This window comes from Nilaparvata lugens, chromosome 3, assembly GCF_014356525.2.
Source record: "Nilaparvata lugens isolate BPH chromosome 3, ASM1435652v1, whole genome shotgun sequence".
Lineage (NCBI taxonomy): Eukaryota > Metazoa > Arthropoda > Insecta > Hemiptera > Delphacidae > Nilaparvata > Nilaparvata lugens.
The window spans coordinates 54,801,251-54,826,381 of record NC_052506.1 but is presented as its reverse complement, the minus strand read 5'-3'; the positions used below and the strand labels follow the sequence as shown (position 1 = coordinate 54,826,381).

Here is a 25,131-nt window from a genome sequence, read left to right as displayed (position 1 = left end):
TTTTGTGCATTTGTTGTATTTCTATTATTGTGGCAATTCATGATTGAATATAATTTGATTGTGTTTTGAGCAGGTTGAACCTTACTTGACGACATTAGCTCTGTATGACGCCAAGGACGGCAAAAAGCTGACCGAAGACTTCCACATGGATGTGAATCACAGTGCAGTTGATGGAATCATATCAGACCCCGACGAGCCAGTAGAGTCCATACTCGGCGACCTTGTGCCTCCTCAATGGATTGCCAAAACTAAACAAGTACTACTAAATTAGATTTCTAATTGCTGTAGAATCATAAAGTACTGACTAGTTTTCACTGAATTTGAAAAAAAAAGATTCATTGGGTATAATCATGCTCTATACGGTATAGTAGAATCTCTGAGGAATTGAGTATTGTGAAATAGCATTAATTATTTGAACATAAAATAAAATCAGGAAGAATAAACATTTTGTACAGATTTTTTTTCTCTATTGTGTGATTTGTAAAGTAAAAAATCATGTTTTTGGACTCAGGGGACCTTGAAATGTATATAAAACTTGAAATTAGGGTACCTTAATTTTTTTGGAAAGCAATACTTTTCTTACCTATGGTAATAGGACAAGGAAAGTAATTAATGAATAATGAACTACACTTGTGGGGAATACAAGTGAACTACACTTGTGTTAATACTCAATCTGAGGCACACACGCCCTGCCTACCTGCGCTATTGGGTCTTCTAGAAATGAACGAAGAACAATTGAAACCAATAGAATGCCTGTGCCAAGAATCACCAAGTATTTATTCCTTGTGCTTCGATATTACATTTCTCCAACTGTTAAATTCTCTTAATTTGTACTCTAATTACTGAAATATTCATATCATTCCTTTCAAAATTAGTCCAAACAGTACCGTGTTTTGTGACAACTTAAGCTTTTAAAAAAGTTCAATTCATTCATTATATTGTAAACTATTGACTATAGAACTGTTTAGAGTTGTCACAATTGTACCGTGTTTGGACTCATTTTGAAAGGAATAATGTTTTTAGAGTTCAATTATTGGAGTAAAAATTGAGTAAAGTTAACAGTTAGAATAATGTATTTTTTGAGCACAAGGCGATTCATAGAAGAATCATTAGCGGGCAGATATGTAGATCGTCATTAGCGGACTGCGCTTGTGTGTGTGAGTAGTAGTGGGTCGGCCTAATCATTCAGAGCTCAGCTCACGCCTCTTTGGACAGACTATAGAATGACATTCACTCTTTCATTCCTCACACTTATTCAAGAAGACTGTCCGCATTGCTTTTGAATATCATCAATGCTTCCCATTCATCCATTGCTGACAATTTAAAGTGAATCTCACTATACTATTCAAGTGAACTAACTATTCAATCCGAGTGTATTCTCACTAAAGTGCTCAAGTGCTAAGTAAATGTTACTGAATATCTGTTCTAGGCTGTATTCAGCATCAGTAGGCCACATGCAGATGTTTACTTAGTGTTGCGAATAGACAAAATACTTCAAGGCTCGATAATGCATGTGGCTGAGCCTTACACGAGAAGTGCTAAGGACCCTCGACTTGGTCTCAAAGTTCACAAAGCTGTCAAAGCATGCAGTCAAAGGTGAGCTATTTCGTTCTACAAAATTATCTCAACCAATTTTTCAAGTTGTTTTCCTTTGCTTCTTTTTGTTACAAATATTTAATAATCAACGATTTCCTTATTTAATTCATTTCATTAAGTCAATCTGATACTCTTGTTTTCTTTCTCCCTTTCCTTTTTAATGTTTCCCTTTCCTTTACAATCACTCGTAAATTTCATCAAATTCTGTGACATTCTCTTTCCCTACTATCTCAATTCTATGATTCTTGGTAATTTTTGCCTAATATTTCAGTCTCGTAATTACTGTTGCCCTATTGTTGAGTTGAAGTGAATTACAGTCAGCTATTTACTATTGTATTTTTTTTTTCTATTTGTATTTATATTTTTCACAAAGAAGTGATACTATTGTATCATTAGTTAGAAGTGTACTTTTTCTTTTTACTTTCATCCTGAGATCGAAGTCTCCTTTATATGATTGTATTTCAATCAATATCTCTTGTATTTTTATATAATTAGTATTTCAATCAAGCAGCATTCAAAATTATTGGACTGAGAAGTGAATGTTTCTCTCTATTCAACTTATTAGTCTACTATTTGTTCATTTGAAATGAAATTTTTGGATGCTCTTTTTGTATGATTTAAAATTCTTGTAATTTTCATAATATTGTTTTGTTACTTTGAAGGCTTATTCTACTTATTGGGCTCTGCATATAATCAAAATTACCATGCATTTCTATTGAAAAGTGATGTGTGTCAGTGCGTTGCGTTACCTGTTTGACTGATGATGGGAGTGTTTGTTGTAGGCTAGGGAAGTACAGAATGCCATTTGCTTGGACGGCGCGGCCCCTCTTTCGTTTGTACAGCAGTGAGCCTGACATCACATCTGACTTCCCCGGAATATATAGACAGGAACCAAACCGCATCAAAGATGAAGAATTACTCAAAATCCTAGCAGACTACAGGAAGTAAGTGCATCATTTTTTTGGCATCGTATTTGACTTGTAGATTGATGCTACAAAGTACTGCTACCTGATTATGAATTTTCAAATTCAACTGTTTTTAATACAATTTTTAAAGCATTTTTCTTATTACATTTTCTAATCAGTCTGTTGATTTATTTTTTGATAATTTATGATTATGATTTTGCACAGTACTTTAATCTTTGTGTTCGTAAGAAATACAGTACCGTACTCGTCTTTTAGGTATATATATATATATATATATATATATATATATATATATATATATATATATATATATATCAGGATACGTGGAACTCTGTAGCTTGAGGGTCTCCCCACCAATAAAAGTGATTCAAATAATATTGGTATAAAGTATTGATCAAACATGATTTTTAAGTATTTTAATATCATTCCATAATTTATCAGTATTTGACTGCTCGTATCGTTCATCCGTAGTTGTAAAAAGTTTCTGTTATCAAATGTGTTCGATTTCATGTTTCTTATTGAATAATATTGATTAATACATTTTAGATTACATATTTTTATCCGCTCTATCAATTGAAGCCATTAATCGCAATTCTTTCCAGATTCTATTTTGTTTGTAAGATTTTATGTTTGTAGTTTTGCATCTACTAATTTCACATGTGTTTGTAATTGCATGATGTTTTGCATTCCAGGCCTGAAAAGATGAATAAACTACCAGCTATACCTGGATGGATTCATATGAAAATAGAAATATTGACAGAATTACCGGAAAGTGAGTACCTAATCAATTCAAGTAATGTTCATATGCTAGTAGTTGGATAGCCTGTAAGTATGGTGCAGTTTAAACTCATGAGGAGTGGCCGTAGTCGAGTGGATTAGATGCTGGCTTTATAATTCAGAGGCCCGGGTTTAAATCCCGGCCCGAGCAAGATATTTTCTCAGGCCACTCCCGTATTTCGGATGGATACGTAAAGCCGTCGGTCCCGGCTGCCTAAAAACCAGTCGTTAGGTCATGTCAGATCCTGAAATCGATCAGGTGCGATCTGAATATTCTGACACCAGACCTGAGCCTGCCAGGTCACTCGATATTATATTATTAAACTCATCATTTGTTTACATCCTCTTGATAGCTGCTGCAACATATGACATTTTAAGATCTCTGTGTGTATCCAAATTACTGCTTTTCTTTTTTGCATTCCAATAACTTTATTCTGAAGTTGGTGGTTAACAAGGGATCAACCTCAAGATCCAACCCGTTTCTCTTCTTGGTGCAACTTCAATTGCGCATGATACATTCATACTGTATTTGTTTGTTGACCGAGCGAAGTGAGGTCTAAGATTCTAGTCGACGGTTTGGCATTTCTCTTAATGTTTAAATCTTTATATGTTTATATGTTGTGCATTTACGGCGAAACGCGGCAATAGATTTCCATGAAATTTGACAGGTATGTTCCTTTTTTAATTGCGCGTCGACGTATATACAAGGTTTTTGGAAATTTTGCCAAAAAAGGGCAAAGTAGGGCCTGAGTTAGGGGTGGACCCTATAACTCAGCCAGATCGGTGGAGGATGACGTGCGACAATATAATTGATAAAATTCGCCGTAATGTACTGGGAACTTGGTGGGAGAAAGCTTCAAATTCTCAGTTTCATCAAATATATTATACGTTAAGAACCAATAACGCAGTTATGAAAGATTATTTAAACGACTCAAATAAAAGAAGGGTGATTAGCATAATTTTCAGAGCGAGAGGGTCATTATTGCCCGTGAATTTTAGAGTAGATAGGGGGGAAAACAGCTATATTTGTTCACTATGTAATAGTCAAGAAATTGAGACATTCATCATTTTATAAGAAAATGTAAGGTGCTATCAGAGTAACGAGTAAAATGGTTTGGAAGCTCGGTGATAACGGATGAAATGGTTCAAGAGTATTTAAATGGTAAAAACTGGAAAAGTCTAGCGGGATATGTGAATGTAACATTGAGATATAGAAAGCTCCTTGTGGATGAATTTAATTTCTAAAAATAGCTGTACTATAATTATACTTGTGGATTATAGAAAATGAATATGTCATTGTAAATATTGTTCCCAAACCGAAAACTGTACATATAGCTCTGGACATGTGTATGATTGAGTTCATCGGTTTATTATTGAAGATGATTATTTATTGTTCAAATGAGTTCAAATTATCATTGTATCACTTCATTTCATAAAGAATTATTTGTATGTTCGATTAATAAGTAAGAATAATTTACTTTGTATCAATGTGTAGCTCATCTCTAGGCCTATAATAATGATTCAGGTTTCTCAAATGAACTGAAAATGATAAGATTCCAAGCATAGACGGACTACTGTGCTATGAGTGACTGATATTTAGTGCTAACTTCCCAGTTGCCTTATAAAGTTTATTGAGTGCTATCGCATGACATTGTGTAGCCCGTTCACTCTGTAGCCTACTGTGAGAACTTTGACAAAAACTAGAAGATAAGGATGAGATATAGATTAAATGACTATCAACTCCGGCTGACGGCTTCGGCTATGCCTAAGAATTTTCGGATTATTATGAACTATGGTATTGTTGACGAATGATATTGGAAATTTAGCATTTCAAGGATAATATAAAAGGAAAAAGGAGCCTCCTTCATACGCCAATATTACAGTAAAAATCATACTATAGAATTATTCATCATAAATCAGCTGACAAGTGGATTACACAGATGTGTGGAGAAGCCAGTCTATTGCTGTATTTCCATAAGGTCTACAGTTTCAATCAGGTACTTGTGGATGAGAATACTGCGTGAGGTCTACTGTTCACAGAACTACTAGTATATTGAGATTCACTTTATAAAGACAGTGGAATAAAATAAGACAATGGAAACGAATTGTTGCTAGTTTTCCGTTTGCACCGCCTTCAGTACATAGTGATTCAAGGTACCCCGTTATATCTGATCTAGAGATGAAATATTTTGTTAGTTCATTATACATATTCAGAGCTTACAATCTATTTGGCAACGGTGGGTAGTTGGAAAAAGGTAGAGCTGTCTGCTTTGTCTAATGACTGACAGGAATAGTAAATCAATGTTAATCATACGCATACTTTATTACGTGAATCTCACTATAGCGAACATTTTTATTGTATTGTTCTATGCATGCTGGTTGCAAAACTTCTGAGTGGTGAAAAAGTTTATTGTAAATGGATAGTGTATATCTTTTACATAACAACAGGATAGCTGCTATTTCAGCTCTTCATTCTAGCTCTTCTCTCAATGAGAATTTGTACATTATTATAGTGCTCTTTCTTGTGCCTTTTAGTGCTCATCTTGTAGACTTGCGAATCACAATCCCAGTGTGGTGAAATAGTGTCTCCTCTCTTTCACAATCCTAGTGTCATGAAATATTAACTGTTTGAAGACTACTGCATAGAGTGAAGATACGGTTTAAATGGTTTCTTTATACCATAAATACATCATTTGTCTGTGACTGGTGTGACGTTTGCAGACTGCTTGACGAGCTGTATGTCGCCGCTGAAGCCGTTCCCAGTGCCGCCGAGCGGCGAGCCGACAGTGGAGGTGGCTGAGCTGCAGCCGGAGCCACGCCCTCACACCGCCTTCGCCAACCTGCTCTTCGTCTACCCGCTCAGTCTGGCCTTCGACGCGCAGAAGACATTCACGCGCGCACGCAACATCGCCTGCACCATCCAGCTCAAGGACACTGACGATGAGAGTGCCGAACCCATCACGGTCAGTGGAGTAGGAGGAGGTGACTGTGTACAGAGTAGTATAGTCTAACAGTAATTTGCTAAAGATTTGAAATGGAAGATTTTAAATTCAGAAGTTCAGCAGAGCTGGGTTTGAGTCATCTAGTTTGAAACAGGGTTTCCTTAATAGCCTAAATTGATTAGCGGCATCCAGTGATGTTATTGCAGACTAGATAATTTTCTTCATTTCTATCCTTCTAATAAGGTGCTATTTACACTGAGAGTTAACTCAAATAATGGAAAAATATTAGGTCACTATTATGTTATGTTCTGCAGCTCCATGCACCTGCGTGTCCACATCAATTTCATTCTTTGTGATCTATCCTTTCTCAGCTGTTCGATGTTGTGGGGTTCACGTCTCCTTCTCTCCTCCTCCTCCAGAACAGAAAATTATCACTTATAGAGACTTCAAAAACTTTGATGAAGCCGCCTTCCTGACTGATGTGGCTCAGACTCCATGGCATCAAATTGAAGCGTTACCCTCAGTTGATGACATGGTCAAGACTTTCGAGAATTGGACTTTGACTTTGTATGACAAACATGCACCTTATGTGACAAGAAGGATTAATAGAAAACGACGAGTACCGTGGATGACTGAAGACATACTTGAGATGATGGGACGTAGAGACAAAGCACATAGAAAATTTAAAAAGACATTTGACTTGGACAGTTTGATTGAGTATAGGAGCCTTAGAAATAGAGTTAAACAGGAATTACGGAACTCAAAGATTAGGCATTTGAATTCGTTCATGACAAACAATAGACAAGACTCTAAATCACTTTGGCAGGGAATGAAAGAATTCGGGCAAGGCAAACAGAAATCGAATCCCCAAATTGACTTCCCATTGAACAATATAAATGACCATTTCGTTTCACACTCTAACCAACGCGACGAAGATGTCATTGCTAATCAACTGAGCTAATGGATGATCTTGAAGAGCAGGTTACAAACTTAGATTTACCAATTACTGATCAATTTCATTTCCATCCAATCTCAGAAGAAGACACTTTCAAAGCAATTCAACGTATTCATAGTAATGCTATGGGTGTAGACAAAATTCCTATTAATTTTATCAAGAAGATGTTATTTGCTGTTTACCAACCATTACATACATTTTCAACAAGTCACTTGAAGAAGGCAATTTCCCTGAAAACTGGAAGTTTGCTCTGGTTCGCCCTCTAAATAAAGTTCCATCACCCAATAAAGTTGAGGATTTTAGACCAATCAGTATTCTACCTGCATTGTCCAAAGTGCTAGAAAGACTCATTCACGCTCAAGTTGTAAAATTTCTAGACAGCAATAGTAAGCTTCATAACTTTCAATCAGGCTTTAGGAAATTCCATTCAACTGAGACAGCTCTGCTTCGTGTCACTGATGATATACGGTTAGCTATGGACCAAAGAAAATGCATCATCCTCACCTATTTGATTTTTCTAAAGCATTAGATACTGTTGATCATACAGTCCTTTTGAATAAGTTGGCTATTCTTGGTTTCAGTCACAACTCGTTAGTTTGGTTCAAATCCTATCTATTAGGTAGGAAACAATGTGTATCTGTCGGTGACAAAAAGTCAACTTGGAAAAACGTTATGCATGAAGTACCACAAGGTTCAATTTTAGGCCCTCTCCTCTTCACTTTGTATGCTAATGACCTTTCTTCCATTATCAAATTCTCCAGTTTCCATACTTATGCAGACGACCTTCAAATCTATTTAAGCTGTCCCATAACAAAAATTAATGAAACAGTTGGAATAATGAATCAGGATATCAATTCGATAGTGGAATGGACAAAGAAAAATGGCCTTAAGCTTAATCCCATCAAAACACAACCCATTATAATTGGATATTCTCGTCTTATAAACAATATTGACCTTGAATCGATTCACAAAATTAGTGTAGACGGTAATGAAATTCCTTACTGTAGCTCAGTTAAAAATTTAGGCATTATTATGAATAATACTCTTGACTGGTCAGAACAAGTGAACAAAACTTGTAAAAAGGTATTCTCAGCCATGAATGCATTGAAGAAAATGCACGATATCCTCCCTAGAAACATTAAATTATTATTGGTTCAATCTCTCATCTTCCCGCATTTAATGTATTGTAATTCTGTTCTTAACGATATGCAAGTCACTCTGAATGATAAACTACAGCGTTGCCAAAATTACTGTCTAAGTTTCGTCTACTCTCTCCAACGCCATGATCATATCACCCCAGCCCACATTGCTAGTTCAAAATTAAAGCTTCCCGATCAAAGGCTTTTTCGAATAGTCAAGCTAGTTAGAGATATCTTGAAATACGGTAATCCGAACTATTTTAAAGATGATTTCAAATTTGTCTCTAATGTTTCTGATATATAAACTCATGTTATTTTAATTATCCACTGCATACTGCTGTATATTACTGAAAGTTGATTACCCTGATCTACTTTCAGCCTACTTCATTTTATTAATCAATAATTTGATCTTATCTACCTTTATTTTACTTTATCAATTTTCTGTTTTTTCTCTTAAATATTCATATAAATTAAAACTTTCACAATATTTCCATTAATAAATAAATCCTTAGTTTAATTAATGAAATTAACGTTTTGGTAGAGAGTTAGTGGGGAGGATATTTTTAATATTCTTTCCGAAGAATGGACATTGATATGTCCAAAGCTCCGCCAATTTATGTAGATGCATAACAATATAATTATCTACAGTTATTACAGATTGCTTTTTTCATATCATATACAGTTCAATAATTATTTTCTTAGTCTATATTATGTAAATTCATCTATAATTTTGCTGTATTGCAAGCTATTGTATATAAGTGTATAAGCCAGTATATATTGTAATCTACATAAATAAAGTACTCAATCAATCAATCAATCCTCCGCGAAGATCACACTCTGCACTTGGAAGATTTCTCTATTTTGAATGTTCTCTGCAGTGATACCAGCCTTCTCACAATCCTTAAGAGTCTGCACAAACCATGCTGGCCTAATTTTGAATTTCATTATATTGTCAAGAACTTATTTTAGAAGTCGGCCATCATCCATTCTTGATATATTTCCAAAAAAGAAGGTCTTCTTTTCCTCATTTTGTGGATTATGTTTTCGATTTTCTGTACGATGTCTGTTGTATAAGAATATCTCTAATTATTTTATAAATAAATATCCTGTCATAAATCAATAACGTTTTTAATTTCACACATTCACATTTTATATTTTCTTGATCTATACATTGATAATTTACCTTTCCTAGCATGTCAATCTATCAATACCTGCCCTCTGCACGATTCGAAGTGTTTTGGCCCCATACAATGCTTCTGGCTTTATAGCAGTTTGATGATGTCTGATTTTTGTGTGCCAAGACAATGCATTTTTATTATAAATGGTCCTCGTGTTTCTGAATGCAATGCCCATTTTCGTTGCTCTCCTCTCTATAGTGTGGTCCACGTTATAATGGCAGTGGATAAAGATAGAAGAATAGCGATGCCAATTCTCTGCATTAATTAATTATATTTCTACACCGTCAAAAACATAATTGTCATTGTTGTGGACCTAGAAAAGGATAGTACCACCGGCTTTGTCGGATAATAGACAAGGATAGCAAAACCGAAGTTGATCAAATACTGTCATTATAACGTGGACCGCACTATAGACTTTCTTTTTCATTGTTATTTACTGCCACCCATTCACCAAGGTATTTAAATCCTATATAATACTATTCCGTTCATGGCACTTTTACACTTGGGTTTCATGGATTCGTTAACCAGACTTTAACATGAAGTAGAACTTTGATGAAATTAAAATCACAAGCAAAAATATAACATAACCGGCCATAGCATCTTGAAGTTTAAAGTTTTTCACTTGATTTTCTGTAGATTATTGCACTACTTTTGTTAAGCTATTCTTCAACTACCTTCCTTTCAAATAAAAGTGTAGAAGTTTTTAATCAAATATTCAAGACTGTTTCTAAATAAATTATTATCATTCAAAACAATGATATATGCTTGTATGAAAAGTTTCGACTTACTTATTTCAAATTATTAAAATGTAATATTTATCATTTTACTCGTACTTTATTGAGTTGTCGCCCAATAATTAACTACACTTTAGGATTGCTTTTGATTTTAGTTGTTAATTGTGCACAGTGTATATATGGCAGAGGAGGCAAGCTGGTGGGCAGCGCCACGTGTTGTGTACTGCACCACACAACCACACCTGCCTGGTACGACGAGATCAAAATGCGCCTGCCGGTCAAACTGACAGCCAACCACCATCTGCTCTTCACGTTCACGCACATATCGATCGAGGGATCCAAGAAACGCGACACTGGGCCCGAAACCACAGTTGGCTACGCGTGGCTGCCTCTGCTCAACAAAGGAAGGTGGGCGTCGGAGTAAATCCATTATTAATTGACGTCTCATGTATTGTGCTTTCCAGTGGATCCTCCCCAATCAGCAGAAAAATATTACCATTGATTGTTATGAGAGTGTTCTCATATGGCAGATAACATAAACTAAAGCGAGATTTGAATTTGAAATAAATGTTGAGAATCTCGAAAAGAGATTGGGGCTAAACTATTATAATATATATATTCAAAATCAATTTAAAATTCTGCTTCTTCTTAACAATAAATGGTAAAATAACCTTCTTGTTATTAAATAGAACGACTAGCAGTCATAAATGAATTTATTTATCTACTGTGACAACGAGATCTTTCGGCGTGTCCGCCATCTTGATGGTTGCCAAGACTTGCAGAAAGATCTCGTTGTCATAGTAAGTGAATAAATTCATTTATTAAAAAAAATTACTGCTAGTCGTTTTATTTAATAACAAAAAAGTTATTTAATAGTAAGCATTTTGTGATGGAAAACAACAATAACCTCTAACGGTATTACAACCAGACTGACTTTACATATGAAATCAATTGGAAATTGCATTTGTTCAAATTGCATTCTCAGCATTTAATTGGGATTTTTATTTTATAATAATTATTCAGACTTATTTTTCCGAATATTGTTTTGGAGTGAGAAAAAGATTGCTGCCAAATCAACTGACTTTGTTATGCCATAGAGGTAACCTAAGAACGAAAGAAGTCTGTCTGTTCTAGCAGGATCTCCTATACCTATATAATCCTGGTCCTGGTGGTAGAAAAATTTATATTTTTTAAAAACTTTGAAACTATTTACAAAGAGTATTTAAACCGTGAACTGTATATTTTGATCGGTCGGAAGAAATAGAATTGTTTTGAGAGGTATTTTAAGAACAAAATAATTTCCGACAGAAACATTTAGTTTGTCTGTGCTTAAAATGTGTTTTTTGTCTTTGAATGTGTGAACACTCATAAGAACCAATTTTATTATTTCACTAGAATTCATTGGAAAGCACCTTTGATGTGCCAACTGAAGTCTGTTAATAATTGTTTTGACATTTCTTGTCAGGTCCCGAACAGAAGCGCTACTGTGCAAGCAAGGATTGAGGTAGGCTGTGGTGGCTCATCCATTCAACTGCTAGTCACTTAGTAGCTTACCTAACCCAGAAAACACTGACTGACTGCTCCAGCTTCTCTAATCAGTGTATCACACATTTTAATTAAAGACTTGTATTAATAGGTGTATCATACAATTGAATTGAAGTGTTGAAATAGAGTCCATTTCACCATCATCACCCATCTTTTGTTCTGCAATGTACAAGTAAAACCCTCATAATTATTATTCTTGACTCGTTTTAATAACTGTATCGCACATTTTAATAGAAGACTTGTTAATATCGTAGATATAATTGAATCGATGAAGTGTATTATACCACACATCACTCATCTCTTGTTGTTCTGCAATTTACTTGTAAATCCTTCATCTTATACATTGTGTTCAAATACACAGTAATCATTTCATCTTTGAGCACTAGTGCTTAACGTGTTGTGTGTACTGTTGTCTATTGAATGGATGTTTCAGTTATAAGTTTTCCATTCAAGAATAAGTCTGTAACTACTGTATAATACATTTGAATGGAAGACTTGTATTAATAGTTATTATATCATACCGTTAAATTGAGGATCACTTTTGAGTTTTTTTTTAATTGACCGAGCGAAGTGAGGATTCTAAGATTCAAGTCGACGGTTTGGCATTTCTCTTAATGTTTAAATGTTTATATGTTGCGCATTTATGGCGAAACGCGGTAATAGATTTTCATGAAATTTGACAGGTATGTTCCTTTTTTAATTGCGCGTCGATGTATTTACAAGGTTGCATTTCAAGGATAATATAAAAGGAAAAAGGAGCCTCCTTCATACGCCAATATTAGAGTAAAAATCAGACTATAGAATCATTCATCATAAATCAGCTGACAAGTGATTACACAGATGTGTGGAGAAGCCAGTCAATTGCTGTATCTCCATAAGGTCTATAGTTTCAATCAGGTACTTGTGGATGAGAATACTGCGTGAGGTCTACTGTTCACAGAACTACTAGTTTTAATTTATGTTGTTATGCTTTATGAATATTCTACATCACTAACCGATTTGTATTGTCTTACAATTCCATCGAAAAACGAGAGTTCTTCGAAGTTTGAAAACTGAATATTCAATATTATGTTTCACTTCATTGAAATGCTATGTTGCTATAAATCGAATATGTTGTTTGTGTTGACGAATAACTCAAGAGATTTTATGCGTTGTTAAAAAACTTGTTTGATATTGATTTTGCGTTATCTTTGCAGATTGAATGTTGAGGATCAAAGTATTCCAGTGGCAGCTACTTTACCACCAGGTTACCTTGCTGTACAGCCTCTTGGACTTGGAAGAGGGGTAATAATATTATAATCAATCATTTGTAACCTATTAATTATAAACTTCACTCATTTATCACCTGTGTCCTATTATTCATTTATCCATATGCAAATACAATCCAGGTAAAACAACATGCATTTGCCCAAAACTGCTTCAAACCTTAATTTGGAATACACAGTCTAAAGGTTATGCTACTTACGTAACTTAAATGATTAATTAACCTAATTCGCACACTTTTGAGTCCAAAATGTATCTATACCTATTCTGCATATGCACATTGATTGTCAGCAGCTTTGTTTCATCTTAATTAAATAACTATTGTAGATTAACTATATGAAGAAAGGATTTTAAATAGAATTAAAAGTTCTCACATTTAATTATCAAATTACTTAATTTGGGAGAAAAATAGCACAAGGATTAGGCCTACCTTATTTCATCTACCAATGTGATTTACATCAGTGTCATTTGTAAACTTGAACAAAGAATAATCAGCTATGTATTCGTTAGTGACTAGAAAAATTTGTTTCAAATCAAATCGAAAAGCTTCATTTTAGGCGGCTCATGACAGAATTACTGTACTATTATCTTTCTAAATTATTCACAGACTGCCACTATTCTATACAGTTGTGCATGAGTCAGCTCCTATTTTTTTAGTTAAAATATGCTTCAATAAATCATTATTCTTTTAAATATATATAATCTTTTTATTATGTCATTTGAAAAATATTTATTATTTATTTTAATCTGGTTCAATATTTTATTTACTCACTTTCCGTAACCGGAATTTAATACTGTATTTTTGCATTCTTGCACTTTGAAAATGTATTTTCATGGGCAGGGTGGCCACCTACCGGAAAAACCGGGTGAACCTTGAATTCCTCATGATTTTGCTAAACGGGAAAAATACCGTGAATTCCTCATGAATTTTTACAATTACTCATAAATTTCAATTAATTTAGTAAAGTGTACAGTGACAATAAACTCAAATAAAAAAAAACTTGATGGCTAGCAATATAGTTGGCAATGTTTATGAACTACCTAACCTAAAAAAAATATCTAAAAACATAGATATTTTTGTCATGTCAAAAATTATCAATATATTTGGAAGTCTAAATATGCTATTCGCAATCCGTCATGAAAGATCAAACTGAAGATTTCCCTAATAAATTCTTTACGAATATATCTTGTTCCTCAAATACCGTGGATACTCTACCTGGAAAATTTGAAATTTTACTCTGGAAAACCGGGAATTACTCATTAATATTTTATTTTAAAATGGGTGGCCACCCTGATGGTGCAATTTACGTAAAACTGGTGACTTTCTCCACTCATTGTACAGTATTGCAGTATTTCTTGCATTCAGCCATTGTTATTATCATTGTCATGTAGTGAAATATCATTGTTGAGGAATTTAATTTTATATTATGATAATTTTCCTTTTTTACAGTATGCAGGACCAGAAATAAATTGGATTGATGGGCAGAAGTCGATTTTTGCGGTGAACTTCCGTCTACTGTCTACGGTTCTTACTCAAGATCATCATCTTCACAACCTGTTTGCCCATGCCGAGCGTCTCCATGAACCCAAACTGCAAGTGGTTTTGCCCCCTGAAACTGAAACCTGCAAAATACTCAAGGTATTTTATTCAGTGCAAATCTCCAACATGCTAAAGCTCTTTAATCTATTTATCTATTTTTTCAATTCTATACACACATAATACAATGAAGTCTAAAGGTTATTTATGATTATGTATGTACGCGTATATATAATTGGTTATGAATGAATAATAATTAGGTTATCGAATACTGATTTACTACAAAAAAACATAGGAATGGTCGTAGTCGAGTGGATCAGATGCTGGCTTTATGATTCAGAGGCCCGGGTTCAAATCCCGGCCCGGGCAAGATATTTATCTCGGGCCACTCCCATGTTTCGGATGGACACGTTAAGTCGTCGGTCCGGTCCCGGCTGCGTGAAAAGCAGTCGTTAGGTCATGTCAGATTCCCTGAAATTGATCAGTTGCGACCTGAAAACTCTGACACCAGACCTGAGCCAGCTAGGTCACTCGATATTATTATTATTACTACAAAAAACAGACAAATCTCAAATTTGATTGTTAAATTGAAAATTCTCAAGTATGTTCTACTTTTAATAAGGGTTTTCTTTGTATTTTTCTTTTCTTTGTTCTGTCTCAGCTAATTCGATTGGAGTTCCTTCTGTGTGTTGTTATGGAATACACTATGATTGATAAGAATCGTTAAAATTTGGATGCTGCTAGCACATTGTTCATCCCGATATTCAGTTCAGATAAGTGAAGATGTACCTTGTCAACATGAATGTAGATAAAACTATAAATAATTCAGATTAATACTGAATAAGAAAATACTCGTATTATTTCTTATTATTCCATCTTACTCACTTGTTTTGTTCGGCTTTATCAGCTTTATCATCAGACAAGTAGACATGTGGTGATTTCATGGACTTACTAAATATTTTTTATAATTCGGTTATACTAAATAAGAGTGAATAAGGTAAATTATAATTATATTATTAATATTCATCAAAATCAAAAAAAGCTTTATCAAAAAAAGTTTTTCAATAATTGAAAAATAAGCGTATGGTTTTTTTTGCAATTTGCAGGCAGCTCATGCAATCCAGGTGGGATCGGCAATAGCGTTTCTACCAACACTGCTGAACCAACTGTTGGGCCTTCTAGTGTGTTCGCCCAGTCCTGATGTCGGAGTCAATGTCATTCGACTTCTCATTCACGTCGTTCATCTGGTCGATGAGGCCGGCTGTGCTGAAGCACTACAAACTTATGTTAAGGTAAAAACAAATTCACTTGACTCATGAAAATTTGGAATTTCAAATTTCCACTTGATATACTCATGCAGTTATTTCAGCGTAAGCTTCTTTCACCTAGTCACAACTAGAGCTCGCATTCAAGTCTCCTTTTATCGATTCTCAATCTTTTAAATTTTTGAAAAGCTGTTTTTGTCATCTTTAAATACGTTATTAAATACTGAAAATCATCTACTATACAACACTACGGTACTGCCGCCGTTGAGTTAAATTATTATGTTATAAAATTATTTAAGAGTTGTGATTTTAAATGAAATCAATACAATAATATAGCCAACATACAATATTGTTCCGCTGACAAATTCCTAAATCGGTGAAATATTGAAAACTTTTTCTTAACATAAGAGATGTATTTCAAGTATGATGAAGGTTAGGTATGGTACCGTATGTAGAATCCGTGAACGATATAAAAGTTCTTGGAGTGGTGATTGACTCTGACCTTTCTTGGAGACCTCACCAAGAATACCTCAAAAACAAACTGAACTAGCAATTTTCGTACTGAGAAATTTGAAAGCTATATTGGACTCCAGGGCTCTTAGAAGTGTTTATTTCGCACTGTTTCACTCACACCTGACCTACGGCATCATTTTTTGGGGAAATTCAAGCTGCGTAGTTGAGGTGTTCAGAATGCAGAAGTGGGCATTGAGAGTGATGATGGGAGAATCAATTCGAACAAGTTGTCGCCCCCTTTTCAAAAAACTTCAAATTCTCCCATTCCCAAGCCTATATATTTTCGAAACAATCTGCTTCATTAAGAAAAATATACATGAATTTAATACAGGCGGAACATTCCATCAATACCCAACAAGATATAGGAACAACCTAAGAGACGATACACACCAGACATAATATAGCATACAGCTTTTTGAACAAACATTTTAAATAATACATGTCGGATTATTTTGAACAAAGGGCTATAAATAATCATTTTCGAGCTATTTTTCGGGCGAATTGAATCGCAGTCCAAAATTTAACAGCATATTTGAATATTGCCGGCATTTTCTGCAATTTATTTGTATCACTTCATAAATAGATGCAAAAATTAATGGATATCGTTATGAATTATCAGACAGAAACGAATTGAATCTTTTTTTAAATGAAATATGCCACATTTATTTTCATTCTATCACTGAAAAGATAGGTAGGTAGGCTACGGGATGACACAAACTGTTCAAGTAATTGTAAAGGATAATGTGATGGAAGATATAACGTTGTAACAAGACGATCTATTCCAACAGCAGTCATAGCGTAATGGTAGAGCGCTCGGCTTCAAAGCGAAAGATACCCGGTTCAAGTCCCGAAGAAGTTTCAATTTTTTTTCTCATTATTATAAATTATTTTTTGAAGGAATTTGTTTTCATTTCAATTGAACTTGGATTTTATCAAATATTTTTTTTAATGTAAAATTTTTCCCACCAGTAAAAATGAAATTAACATAGGCTTCATGCTGTATCATTGAATAGATCTCAATAAAATAAGTAATAATTTATATTCTTCAGTTATAAACTATCAGACACAAATTCGGAGTGAAACGAATATTTTAGTTATTTTGTTTGGAATTGGGGAAACAAAAGGCTGCCTGATTCAAATTGAGGAAGATCTAATCGATACTAAAATTTATTGATGTATTGAAAAAAATCAGTATACTATGATTCTGTGAGGTTTTCAAGTATTGTATCTTCTTCACTTATCTATAATACTGGCCTAGGCCTAATGAAGGAAAGAACTGGCTTATACACGTAAGGAATAGTAAATTATGTTTGACGCATCATCACGTCTGAACTACTCAACTGATTAATTCGAAATTTTGCATATAGATTCTTAATTAACCGAGGATGGTTATAAGCCTATTTTCAGTGCTTCAAGATTTCATTACGTCAAGTTTTCAATTTGTCATGCTTCCAGTTGTTGTATAGAAACAGCAGAACATTTCTTTTAATAGGGACATTAGATGGTAGGTATGATTGGGGATACTATTCAAATAAAAATAACTGATTCTCTGTCGCATCAAAATATTGTTCCGCGATTTTGAATTCAACTTAATTTTTTTAAATTGGAAGGTTGTATCGTAATACTTGATTTCGATACAGAAATACAAGAGAAAATGATTGGTGAACTCCACACCGATTTCTCAAACCGGTCAAAAGTTATCCTCATTCAAAGATACTGATAAATCATCTATCTATCCATCATCTATACTATAATAATGGAAAGAGCTGGCTCATTTACGTACGGGAAATGATGTAGGAAAATTATGTTTGACGCATCATCACGTCTTATCTACTGGACTGATTGATTTGAAATTTTGCATAAAGATTCTCCATTAACCGAGGATGGTTATAGGCCTATTTTCAAATTTCAAATATTTTATTACGTCAAGTTTTCAGTTTGAAAAGTTTTAAAATAGACCCTTGTGAAGCACGGGTTACCTGCTAGTAAGTTAATATTATTTGGTTTTTAAATGACAATAACTTAATATTATTTGGCTTTTAAATGGCAATAAGTTGATATTATTTGAAATGTTTCTATAATTTTAGATAATAAACACAAAAAACGTGGAAAAAGTTGAATGACACCCGAAATAACATACTTTCAAATTTGATCATGGGAAAAAAGAAGAATTATGCAAAAACCTCAGTCGATTAGAGAAAACAAAACTTGAGAATACTACACATTTAAAATTAATAATACAATTACTGTGATGTCTTGAAGTTAATCTTGATTAACACGATGTGGTCAGATTTGTTAGAATGTGTTAAATTCCGAGTGTAATCCAACAGTATAAATCTTTTATGGAAAATCAATATTTTTCTTTTGTTGCAGTTTGTATTTGTGGGTGCTGCACAAGGCTCGAGAACAGTGCATGAGGAGCTCTGTGAGCATCTGCCATCTTTGCTGCGACCGGACAACACAGATTTCCTTCTAGTCAACAAGTTTCTGCCACACTCCGGATTCTTCTTTCAGATAATGGTTAAAAGCATGGCGCAACATCTTCTCTCTACCGGCCGAATAAAAGTGAGTTGTTCAATATTTTCGTGAATCAGAAATTTTTTATTGCTTCTTAAACTTGCTACTATGTAATCAAAGACAATAGTCAGATCAATTTCAATCTGTCAGCATTTTTTACAAATAATAACATTAATGCTTCGGATTTAACTTATGTTGACAGTTTGAAGGGAATCTCACCATATAACATCAATGCAGGATTAATTTTGAGAATAGAAATTCTAATCTATTTACTTAGGCCCGGTTGCCTACCTTATGCCAGCATTTTAATTATATATAGAAAACTTTGGCTATGCCCGTCGAAAGATTCCCACGAATTATTTCGGAAATTTTTATAAGAAATGAATGTGGCTGGTATAAGCATTGACTAGAGTTGTATCGGGAGTATGAGGTGGATTGGCCGGATTCATTGGAACAAATTGATAGGTGGGTTGAGATAGGTCAGCTCCTGATTGATAAGGTACGGGAAAGATTTAGGAGCGAATGGATAGGCAGAGTTGACTTGGCTCAATTCCACTCAGTGTACGCAGCTTTAAATAAAGATGAGACTTTAATCAGAGATTACATCAATGATAGTAATAAACGGCACTTCAAAACTAAAGGAGCCCTATTACCTCTCAACTTCAGGCCGGAAAGACTGGAAGGCACTTATAGATGCTCCATGTGTAATAGTAATGAGTACGAGGATATATTTAATTTTGTTGGTAGATGTAAAATTTTGGCAGAAATAAGAAAAAAATTGTTTAATTAATGGATATTGGAAAGGACAGAGGTAATAGAGTATTTAAATGGTAAAAGTTGGAGGAATCTAGTGGGATATGTGAAAGCTGCATTAAAGTACAGAGGGGAAATAAAAAATGAGTTCAATTACTGATTTATACCAGAAAAATAAGTTGTAGAATTGCGAATATCAATTCAGAATAGGAAATTAGGTATTATTTTGATTTCATGCTTTCGATAATATTATAACGCAAGCCTTGCCACATTGTTTGTTTGTATTGTTCCTTGATTAATTAATTAATTGTGCAGGCTGATCAAGATATTATAAGATATACTGGGCGGTCTGGCCACCTGTCTCTCCCTCACCTTTATCTGGGCGGGGACGTCATGCGAAATTCTTGGCTGTCTACCGCAGCCCCATTCTAACTACATTCGTAAACGCGTTAAACGTATATTGCAATTTGAGTGGGATCCCCAATCTTGAATAGTTGCTTGAGTGCTGCGTCTGATTTTCTTTAAATTTAATAATGTTCGCGGTAGTTCTTCATCATTAAAAGTTAGTTTTTCCACGAAAGCTAGTGATGGACTTGTAGTAATGTGTAAAAAACGTGAGTAATATTTGGAACTGCAATCATTCTGGTAAATACTTATGTTTCTAACCTACAATACAGTGGTAGAGAAAGACTGTTTCAATACCTTTTTCGTGCTAAATGAACTTTGAACCCCTTGTTGCGAACCCAACGAGTACAAATTTACCCTTACAGAATTGACACTAATAAGAACAATATTTGGATATTTTATAAAAAAAGCTGCTTCAGAAGGAGCCATACTTTAGTGAACGGTGACATATGCTGGCGATGTTGTACTTCGGGATGTCTGGCTTCCATCACAACATCAAAGGAGATTGATATAATCAAGACTAACAATGCATGTCATAAGAATCACGTACCACATCAAACACCGACTGATATTTTGAACACTCAGACCAATATAAACAAATACATCGATCCGATTTCTTCAAGAGTAACCAATAGGAATTCACTCGACTCACATTTACTACTACGAAGATCTTGCAAGCCACTTAGTTTTAGCATTGAGACTCAGACTGAAGATTTAATATTACAATCAAAGGATGATTTAGTACGGAGAATTGACGAATTAACTAATAATCAATCGGCACTTGTGGAGGAAATTCAACGGCTCACATTACTCATTGAAGAGAAGGAGGACAGTTCTAACTCAAAAACAGTACGGAGTATTGCCACTAACACTGATGTACATGTATGTGACGAGGGGCCGGTGATTGTTGGCTCAACGAATGCTATGACACAATCAGACTTAAGTACAAATGACATTGATAATTACGAGAGATCAATTTTGTTAAGAGAAAGTACAATTGGACTGTTGAATGAGAACTGCAATGAGAGTTACAGGCGAATTGATGAAATGGAGAAGAATCTAGATGAATTGAGACAAAAATATATGAATTTAAAATCTGAATACGACACTCTTAAACAAAGATTCTCTGATCTAGCTGATCAAAGTTTATATGATCAGCGGATCGGAATCGATAATGTTATAACACATGGAAAGTCTGATGAATTTTCGGAAAAGATACTTGACAGAATTCTTTTCATTTCCGATACTCAAGGTGAGGGAGTAGTAAAAACACTACATGAAAGTCTCTATAATATGAAAGTTTCAGGCAATATTTACTCTAGAGCGCCAACGCGATCAATCATTAAAAATAATATGCACGATATACTCCGATTGACCCCTGTAGACTATCTAATTTTCAGTGCTGGAATAGATAATTTTAATTGGAAATCAAACACTGAATCAATAACCGAATATCTTGAGTCAATAATGAAGCTGGTAGTACAGTGCGATCACACAAACCTAATCTTGACTACTATTCCATATAGATATGATATTCCAGAGAACAGCAGAGAAAATAAAATAATAAAAACAGTCAATAATGCTATTCGCACCTTTTGCAGAGTATATAAGCAGAGAGTTGTACTAGTGGAGTTGTGGTTAGTGCCCAGATTCTGGCATAATAGACACGGATTGAAATTCAGTAAGGCGGGGCGGAGAGAAATTGGAAAAAAATTGATTGAAACCATCACAGTGCTTAGAATGAAGAAGACTAACAAAACAATGAATAATGACGATGAAAAAAGTAAAATTATCAACAACACTTACTTGCTAACAAATGAAATAAATGAACAGCTACCTCAAGAATTTTCAGGATCTTTTCTGAATCATTGTGTAGAAGAAAATAGTATAAGAAATTCAACACTTCATCACATCAATGAACCTGCTTCAGAACTTACTCTCATCAGTAACCAAACTACCAAAGAAGGGGAAATTCCGGTCATAGGATATGAAATTGAGAGGAGAAATAACAATTTTTTAGAAATGGGACAACTAGAAACTCTGACAATTTGATTGACGTGACTGTTCTAGATAATAGCAAGAGAAATGACAATTACTTCAACTTAATTCATTCAACATTAGAAGCCTGAAAAACAAGACCGACGAATTAGCTATACAGTTGGAAAAAATAGAGGAAAATCAATTAAAAAACAAAGTTGACTTTTTGTGCCTGACAGAAACCTGGCTCCAAAATGAGAACACAGTTAAGATTCACAATTTCAACCTCATTTCATTTTTCAATAGAATTGATAGAGAGGGAGGTGGAGTGGCTATTTACGCCAGAGATGGAATAGAGGCGAGCAGACTACAGCTCGGACGGACTAATGAAAACCTGGAAGTGGCACTCATGCAACACAACAATTATGCAATAGTATGCATATATAGACCACCTAATAGTCACTTCAATACTTCTATAGATGATCTGGAGGCAATTTTGTCAATGCTAGCCAATAAATTCGATAAATACATGGTGCTGGGAGACCTAAATGTAGACTTCATGAAGCAATCAACAAGAAGTAAGACACTAGAATCATTATTTGAGACTTACGGTTTGAGAGGCATTGTCAGGGATTGCACAAGGGTTACTGGGACGTCATCGACATTGATTGATATTTGTTTTGTTTCACATGAGATATGGACTGAGGATGTGGAGGTAACTGAGCTGGGACTTTCCGATCATTATGCTCAGATCATCAAATATACTGTGGCTGGTGAAAATGATAATGGTGATAGGCTATTCGCTACAAGAATATTCTCAGACTATGCAAAACATAAATTCCTAAGAAAGCTACAAAGTTTAAATTGGTCAATAGCAATCGATGTTGAGAACTCACAAGATGGGAAGTTTGATAAGTTTTTGGATATGTACTGCGAAGCCTTCAATGAATCGTTCCCAATCGTTCATAAGAAAAAGAGGACAAGCAATAAGAAAATTGAATGGGCTTCTCCTCTACTGAAACATGCTTGTGATGAGAAAAGAGACCTCCTACTCTTCGCTAAAATATCTCCAAACAATGCAGCACTCAAAGATAGACTCGATCACCTGTCTCAGCTGATCCGTCACATGATAAATGATTCGAAACAAGCTCATGCTGAATCGATACTAGCCTCGTCCAAGAATAAAGCCAAATCAGTATGGAGAATAATTAAAATGGAAACGGAAGTCAATACTGTGAAGAAGTCGTACCCAACAGCAGTAAATGGAATAAGATTGAACTCTATTCATGATATAACCGAAAGATGTAATGAGTACTTCATAAATGCTGCCGATACCCAATTTAACACAACTTCTTCTTTTAAAGAGCAGCTAGGAAACGTGTGCCATGTCGGAAATGTATTGGAACGATTCCCTGTATTAACGGAACTCGAGGTACTTGATGTCGTGCAACAATTGAAGAGCAAAATGACAAGCGGATTGGATGATATACCAAGTAGAATAATGAAGGAATGCTTTAACCCAATCATTGCTCCAATAACAAGGTTGATAAACATATCATTCAGCTCAGGTACCTTCCCTCATCAACTGAAACTTGGAAGGGTAATTCCTATTCATAAAAAGGGATCAACAGAAGATGTTTGTAACTTCCGTCCTATACAAATAACAAGCTGCTTCTCCAAGTTATTTGAAAAATTAGCAGAAATAACAATATCCAGGCACCTGGATTCAAATAGAATCGTTTCACCATGCCAATTTGGATTTCAGCCAGGAAAATCCACTACTGATGCTGTTAATGATTTTCTGTTCAAAATTTATGACGCCCTGGATAACAATAAGAAGGCTTTAGGCTTATTCATCGATCTGAAAAAAGCTTTTGATAGTCTTGATCACGATATCTTGATGGAAAAAATTTATCATTATGGATTCAGAGGATCTGTATTGGATTGGTTGAGATCGTTCATAACAGACAGATCACAGGTGGTCGAAATTGAAGCAAAAAACCGGAATGTGGAAAATTATAAATACAGATCCAATTGCAGTAAATTGAAGAGAGGAGTACCACAGGGAACAATAATTGCACCTATTTTATTCTCCTTATTCATCAACGATCTCCCTAGTAATATACCAGGAGCCAGTAGTGTATTGTTCGCCGATGATGCCAACTTTCTCATCATAGGTGATACTATCCAGCAGATGCAGAGTGGGGGAGAAAAGGTGGTAGAGAGCATTCGAAATTGGTGTGAAGCAAATAAAATCAAGGTGAATATTGAAAAGACATGCTATCTCAGTTTCTCCATAAATCATTTCAACGCTCCTGACACCTTCTACTTCGATATGGACTTGAAACAGGTCAAACCAGCAAATGTATGCAGCTTCCTGGGTTTGAAAATGGATTCTGGTTTGAGATGGAATGATCACATCGACGAATTGATTAAACGACTCAGTAAGGCCACATTCGCAATTGCTACACTAGCAAGAACAATGCATCAGCAGATAGTCTTCTCCGCATACTATGGATACTTTCAGCCTCTTCTTACCTACGGATTACTTTTCTGGGGCACGTCACCGGAAATTATCAGGGTATTCAGAGCACAGAAGAGAGTGATTAGAATAATGCTCAAAAAACCGCCTGGAACTCCATGTAGAGAATTATTCCGATCAACAGGGACGCTCACACTACCTTGCCTGTATATTCTGGAGTCTGTAGCATTTGGTCTCAAGCATGCATCGACGTGGACAAGAGGTGCTGACCTACACAATTATAACACGCGCTCAAGGAACACCTATCGAATACAACAACATAGGACAGCGTTCTACGAGAAAAATCCAATTCACATGAGCCAAAAAATGATCAACTCCCTGCCGCACCATCTTAAGGACATTGACAATAGAGTGCAGCTCAAGAAAAAATTGAAGGACTGGCTGGCTGATAAGTGTTTTTATGACATGAATGACTTTTTGTTGTGATTTTGTTTTTGTAATGTGTAATTTCGTTTTGTAATATGTGACGATTGCCAAATAACTTTATTGTTGTACATGCAAAGAGTAATAAATTCAAATTCAAATGAACAATCGCCAGGAGTCGTCCGAATTCTGGCAGGTGATTTC

General features: G+C 34.9%; 1 protein-coding gene across 5 annotated transcripts in view; it reads left to right on the top strand.

Annotated features, from left to right (window-relative positions):
- LOC111061937 (dedicator of cytokinesis protein 9) overlaps window positions 1-25,131 on the top strand; it is a 109,642-nt gene that overhangs the window by 14,415 nt on the left and 70,096 nt on the right. For 4 of the 5 annotated variants that reach the window (XM_039424055.1, XM_039424056.1, XM_039424057.1 and 1 more), the window contains exons 10-20: window positions 74-256; window positions 1,430-1,596; window positions 2,379-2,540; window positions 3,215-3,294; window positions 6,021-6,262; window positions 10,420-10,655; window positions 11,713-11,751; window positions 12,989-13,076; window positions 14,506-14,694; window positions 15,699-15,884; window positions 18,744-18,935. In XM_039424055.1, the coding sequence (XP_039279989.1) occupies window positions 74-256; window positions 1,430-1,596; window positions 2,379-2,540; window positions 3,215-3,294; window positions 6,021-6,262; window positions 10,420-10,655; window positions 11,713-11,751; window positions 12,989-13,076; window positions 14,506-14,694; window positions 15,699-15,884; window positions 18,744-18,935 (1,764 nt within the window). The remainder of the gene's footprint in view (window positions 1-73; window positions 257-1,429; window positions 1,597-2,378; window positions 2,541-3,214; window positions 3,295-6,020; window positions 6,263-10,419; window positions 10,656-11,712; window positions 11,752-12,988; window positions 13,077-14,505; window positions 14,695-15,698; window positions 15,885-18,743; window positions 18,936-25,131) is intronic. The other variant, XM_039424058.1, reaches the window with a different exon arrangement.